Here is a 6,507-nt window from a genome sequence, read left to right on the forward strand (position 1 = left end):
AAAAAAGAGGGGCAAGGAGGAGGATGCATTTCAAAAGCCTGATTGATGTGTTCAGAGCCAAATTAAGAGGAGTTTTCAGATCAAAAATTGGTTACCATTTTTTTTTGTCAGAGTGTCTGATGCAGCCACTCATTTGGCTCCCCAAAATTCCTAGACTGGGTTAATAAGGTCATACTGTGAATGCCTCACTACAAAATGACTTGAGTCCAGTGAAATCTCATTAGGCTTAAGAATATTTCAGGGATCCTTAATGTTTTGATTTTTATTTTCTGAAATTAGATTTTATTTTGTCTTGTAATTTCATTTCATCTAAATTGTGAGTTCTGTACATGTGATGTCTGACTGTACCATTGACTGTTCTGGACATTCAGCATTGTATGTCTCTCTCTACACTGTGGTGCAGTTAACTTGTGGAATTTTATGCTAAAAATGTAGAATAAAGACTATTTTGAAGATTTGAAAAAATAAATAAAAAATACAAAAACTAGCTGGTATGGTGGCACATGCCTGTACTCCCAGTTACTTGGGAGGCTGAGGCACAAATCTCTTGAATCTGGGAGGTGGAGGTAGAGATTGTGCCACTGTACTCCAGCCTGGGCAACAGAGTGAGACTCTGTCTCAAAAAAAAGTGGGGTGGGGTGAGGAAATGGGCCAGAGAAGTTAAAGTACCAGGGCCAGTGTCACAGTGAAGATGAAATAAAGCCAGTTAGTATCAAATTCTCCTGAGTCTTGGTAGAGTGAGGCTCTTCCCCTCATTCCTTTAGTTATTTGGTTCTCTGCTTTCAGCTACTTGGACTAGCCTTATAAATTGCCCAGCTTTCCCTTGGATGACTGTCAGTTTTCTTCTCGTGAAAAGTTGGAACTCCCAATAGTTTGCCTGTGGTCTCAATATTTAGGAATCTAATTCTGCTTCTATGGTACATGGAATACATAATTTTGAAATGGAGTCATGGCTTTCCTAATGATCCATTTTGTAATTCACGTAACAGCTGAGGAAAGTCCAGAGAAGGAAGAACTCAAGGTTAGTAGACAACCTTGAAATTGAGTTGCACTGGCTGCCTTCTCTTTTTGGTCCCCTAAAGAGTATTTATCATCTTAGATTCAGCTTAAGTTGTGGACAAATATCAAGGGGAAAAGTATTTACAGTTAACTTTGGAATCACGGTTTTCTGGGTTGTGCCTCTTTACCCTTCAACTTTGGTGGTTCTAAAGAGGGATGAGTATTAGTTGCTTTCACTAAGGAAGGGAAGTTCATGATGTAGCAACTATAGAGGACCTAGCTTTTTGAAGAGTCAATTGAAATACATACCTCAGTTTTTATTATCAGAAAGATGCAATGATAATCACTATTGTAGGAGAATAAAGGGAGAAAATTCCCCTGGCCCCGGATGACTTGGATTCTGTGCTTTTTCTCCTAACAAGGCCCTCATGTTAGATCTGGTCTTGGCCCACATCCCTAACTTCATCTGGAAGTATTGTTTGCCCTTCATCCACTTCATTCCATCCATACTGTCTTTTATTCTTCCAACATGCCAGTCTCATTTCTTTTTTCAGACCTTTGTATTTACTGTTTACTTGCTGGAATATTTTTCTCCCAGATGTTTAGGGGGCTCTTTGTTATTCAAGTTTCACCATATATGACACCTCTTCTGAGAGGTCTTGCCCTGGCTAACCAATTAAAATAAGCCACTTGCAATCCTATCACATCCTTTTTTTTTCTTTTTTTTTTTTGAGACAGAGCCTTGCTCTTGTTACCCAGGCTGGAGTGCAATGGCACAATCTCGGCTCACTGCAACCTCTACCTCCCAGTTTCAAGCAATTCTCCTGCCTCAGCCTCCCGAGTAGCTGGGATGACAGGCACCCGCCACCACGCCCAGCTACTTTTTGTATTTTTAGTAGAGATGAGGTTTCACCATGTTGACCAGGCTGGTCTCGAACTCCTGACCTCAGGTGATCCACTTGCCTCAGCCTCCCAAAGTGCTAGGATTACAGGCATGAGCCACCGCACCTGGCACCCCCTGCCTTTTTTTTTTTTTAAAGAGAGAATCTTGCTGTGTCACCCAGGCTGGAGTGCCGTGACTTGATCTTGGCTCACTGCAGCCTTAACCTCCCAGGCTCAAGCGATCCTCCTGCCTCAGCCTCCCATGTAACTGGGACCACAGGCACTCACCACCACACCAGGCTAATTTTTTGATTTTTTGTAGGGATGGAGGTTTCACTTAGTTGCCTAGGCTAGTCTTGAACTCCTGAGCTCAAGCAATTCTCTCATCTTCGTCTCCCAAAGTGCTGGAATTAACGTGTGTGAGCCACTGTGCCTGGCGTCCTGTCACATATTTAAATTTTTTTCTGTATAGCATTTATTGTTGGCTTTAAAAAATATTTGTTTAGAGTCTGTCCCCACTCCCACCCCTAGAATGTAAATGCGATGGGAAGACAGACCTTCTCTGTCTTGCTTACTCCAGAATTCCTAGTGTCTAGGACAGTGTTTGGCACATAACAGGCACTCAGTAGATATCAAGGAAGGCAGTGGGTTTGAAATCAGGAGGTCTTAGATCTGGTCCTGGCATTGTCCCTAAGTCACGTTTGTCCGTGATCAAGATCCTTTCCCTCTTTGGGACTTGCTTTTTTCATCTATAGAGGATTGAGGTAGATATCTCTAAACTCCCTTATAGATTCATTACGACTTCTTTAAGCCATGGAGGAATCCTTGACATTTGCAGCAAAAGAATCCCTCTATGCCTTTCAGTCTTCCAAACCATAATTGGCATCGGGGGACTTTTCTTGTCTAACGGCATTGCAAGGCTAGCACTAAGCACTGGACAGTGAAGCCCTTGGACCATCCCCTTATGGCAACTGTTGCCCAAATGTCCAGTACCTGGCTTGTTTCTGGGCTTGTTTCGTGGCTTCTTCCAGAGCCAGTCTTGCTGCTTCCTCTTCCTTTTGCCTCCTCTCCTCTGCCTCCAGCTGAGCCTTCTCTTCTACTTCCTGTTTTCGCCGCTGGTACTCCAGTCGTTCCTCTTCAGCCATTTCCATCAGGTGTTTTTGTTCTTCTGCTAACTGCATTTCCAATTCCTTTTGCCTTTGCTTCTCTGCCTCTGCAGAATAGAAAAGGGGGTGGGCTCAGCAGGGATCAGTTTTGGGGAAAACAATTTTCTGATCCAATTCTCAAATCTGTGATTCTGAAGGACTCCCCGTGAGAAATTTTGCAGTTTACCTGCTAGCAGGCTGCCACATCCTCTCTGGTGAGTACCTTAGGCATTAATTTACTAATTTGAGTCCTTTATTAAGCACCTACTACGTGTAGTACACTATGCAGTTAATACAAAGCCTTGGGGAAGAATTTTTCCAGAGCCCGGTGTGTTTATGTGGTGGTATGAAGCTGGGTTAGAGAGGAGTGTCAGATCAGGGTCTAGAGAAACTTGGTGCTTCCTGGCCGGACACAGTGGCTCAAGCCTGTAATCCCAGCACTTTGGGAGGCCGAGGTGGGCAGATCATGAGGTCAGGAATTCGAGACCAGCCTGGCCAACAGAGTGAAACTCCAGCTCTACTAAAAATACAAAAAATTATCCGTTCATGGTGGTGGGTGCCTGTAATCCCAGTTACTCAGGAGGCTGAGGCAGGAGAATTGCTTGAACCCGGGAGGCAGAGGTTGCTGAGATCACGCCATTGCACTCCAGCCCAGGCGACAGTGCTAGGCTCCAACTCAAACAAACAAACAAACAAACAATTTTTAAAAAGAGGCTGGCGAGATTCCACATATCAGCACCTGAAAGTCTGCCCTGAAGCTATCCAGATGTTTGTGGCTGTTTCCACCTGCTCCGGAAGGAAGCAAGGAGTAGGACTGTGTCTCCAATTTAGGTAGCTCCTGAGCAATGCCGAAAGGGCAAAGGGAAGGGCAGGATCCCAGTTCAGGAGATTGTTGGATTGAGAGCAGGACTCTGGAGTCATTTCCACAAGCAAGTCATTACTTTCTTATTTAGATCTATATTAACACACTATAGTCATATATAATCACTTTGAAAAAAATAGTTTATATATTATATAAATGAGTGCTTAACACACTAACGCCTAGGATAGGAATAAATGAACACTCACAGTTGGATAAAAATGTTTCTGCCCCAAATAGAAGAGAGAGGCAAAGAGCTCAAGAACCCCCTCACCAGCCCTCTCGGCTTCCTCCTGCTGCTTTTTTCTCTGTAGTTCTCGCAGTTTCCTCCGAAACTCCTCTTGCTGTTGCCGGGCTCTCTCCTGGGCTGCTTTCAACCAGAGTTGCTGCTTTCTCTCCTCCTCCTCCTGCCGCTGCTGTTCTTCTTGGAGTCTCTGTTTCCTCAAGCTGAGAAAACACAAGATGGTCAGGGAAATGGCAGAAAACACTGAGGCATCCTTGTGAGATAAGCCAACAGACAGTGCCCATGGGGGAGACTCTGCAGCCCACATGCCACAGGGAGCACCCTACTCCCAGGAGACTCAGTTTTCCAAGGGAGGCCAGGATTGAAGAGCAAAGAGCCCAGTGGGCTTGAAACCGGAAGCCTAGAAGTTTCAGTACACAGCTCTATGCTCTGGGGCAGGGGTCTTAAGTTCATTTTTCATGCTTATGATTTTGAAACTCCTGCCTCACAGGGTTGTGAAGATTAAATTGCAGCTGAGGCCTGTGAAAGGGCCTAGCACGTTGCAGACAACAAAGTGCAGGGGCTTGACAAATGTTTGCTGGACTGAATCTCAGAGCCTTCTCAAGAAGATCTCAGGGTCATCAACGTGAGTAACCCTCACATGGGGTTGTAAACTTGAAAGAGAGTGACATTCAGCAGAGTGTATCAATCAGTGCACATGGTTGAGACGCTGCAGCTTATCTCTGGTCAGTGTTGTTCCTAGGAAAACTGAGGATAGAGAAAAATGACATACGCTCTTTTAACTTCAGGGCATGAGTCTCAGAACCAAACATTGCCCCTAGGGGAGGTCAACCACTGCCTTTTTCTCCTGCTTCCTAACATGGCTGTAGTCTCTTTGGCTTGCCCAACCTACTGGATCTCTTCTGCCCGTCTCTGCTGCTCCAGCTCCAGCTCCTCCTCCATCTTTTTGGCTCTCTCCAGCTGCTCCTGCTGGAGCTGCCTTTGCTCTTCCTGCTCCCTTCTCTTCTTCTCCACCTCCAGCCGCCTCATCTCGGCTCTTTCTGCTCGAAGCCTGTCCCAGGAAGCCTTCTCCTGCTCCCTCTTAGTGAGGAGGGCCTAAGAAACCAGAGTATTCTCAGTGCAATAAACAGATGGGTCTGTCTCAGCAGTGAGCCCTTCTCCACCCAAGATAGTGTTGTCTCTAATCAAAGATGGAATCACAAAACAGACGCCACACTCTGCCCACAGCTGCATAGACTTAGCCGCCACCAGCTTGGACTTTCGGGTCCGACTGACCTGGATTCAACGCTCCCTCTTACTTGCTTTGGGATTTAGGGATCACAACTTAAACTTCTCAATATTGTCTTCCTCATGGTCTGTTGCCAGGATTAGCTGAAATAATCAAAGTGCCAACATAATGTCCAGTACACGGCAGGTTCTAGAGTTCTCATCCCTGGCTGCACTTTAGAATCACCCAAGGACTTTCAAAAATTACTTGTGGCTGGGTGCAGTAGTTCACGCCTGTAACCCCCGCATTTCGGGAGGCTGAGGTGGGAGGATTGCTTGGGCCCAGAGGTTCAAGGTAGCAAGTGACCTATGATCATGCTACTGCACTCCTGGGTGGCAAAGCAAGACTCTGTCTCAAAAATATAAAAACAAGGGGCCGGGCATGGTGGCTCATGCCTATAATCCCAACACTTTGGGAGGCCGAGGTGGGTGGATCACCTGGGGTCAGGAGTTCCAGGCCAGCGTGGCCAACAGGTGAAACCCCATCTCTGCTAAAACTACAAAAATTAGCCGGGCGTGGTGGCGCAGGCCTGTAATCCCAGCTACTCGGGAGGCTGAGGCAGGAAAATTGCTTGAACCCAGGAGACAGAGGTTGCAGTGAGTTGAGATCTCACCACTGCACTGCAACCTGGGCGACACAGCAAGACTGTCAAAAAAAATTATATTTATATATATATGAAAACAAAACTACTTGAGGCCAAGACTCTACCCAGACCAATGAGAATCTCTAGGTGGAAGGTCTCAGTTGTTAAAAAGTTTCTTGAGTGATTCTAACATGAAGCTAGAGCTAGGAACCACAGGTTCTAGATAGAAGTCATTTTACTGGCCGGTCACATTGGCTCACACCTGTAATCCCAACACTTTGGGAGGCTGAGGTGGGGAGATCACCTGAGGTAGGGAGTTCGAGACCAGCCTGATCAACATGGAGAAACCCTATCTCTACTAAAAATACAAAATTAGCCAGGTGTGGTGGCGTGTGGCTGTAATGCCAGCTGCTCGGGAGGCTGAGGCAGGAACATTGCTTGAACCCGGGAGGTGGAGGTTGCAGTGAGCTGAGATTGCGCCATTGCACTCCAGCCTGGGCAACAAGAGTGAAACTCCCTCTAAAAAAA

General features: G+C 46.0%; 1 protein-coding gene across 1 annotated transcript in view; it reads right to left on the reverse strand.

Moving 5' to 3' along the window:
- The window catches only part of KIAA2012 (KIAA2012 ortholog), a 140,673-nt gene that overhangs the window by 5,777 nt on the left and 128,389 nt on the right, over positions 1-6,507 (reverse strand). Inside the window, exons 20-22 of the mRNA XM_017884416.1 lie at positions 5,022-5,224; positions 4,160-4,332; positions 2,875-3,094 (exon numbers count right to left, since the gene is read on the reverse strand). Of these exons, the coding sequence (XP_017739905.1) occupies positions 2,875-3,094; positions 4,160-4,332; positions 5,022-5,224 (596 nt within the window). The remainder of the gene's footprint in view (positions 1-2,874; positions 3,095-4,159; positions 4,333-5,021; positions 5,225-6,507) is intronic.

The sequence above is a fragment of the Rhinopithecus bieti genome, unplaced genomic scaffold, assembly GCF_001698545.2.
Source record: "Rhinopithecus bieti isolate Rb0 unplaced genomic scaffold, ASM169854v2 scaffold_14229, whole genome shotgun sequence".
Lineage (NCBI taxonomy): Eukaryota > Metazoa > Chordata > Mammalia > Primates > Cercopithecidae > Rhinopithecus > Rhinopithecus bieti.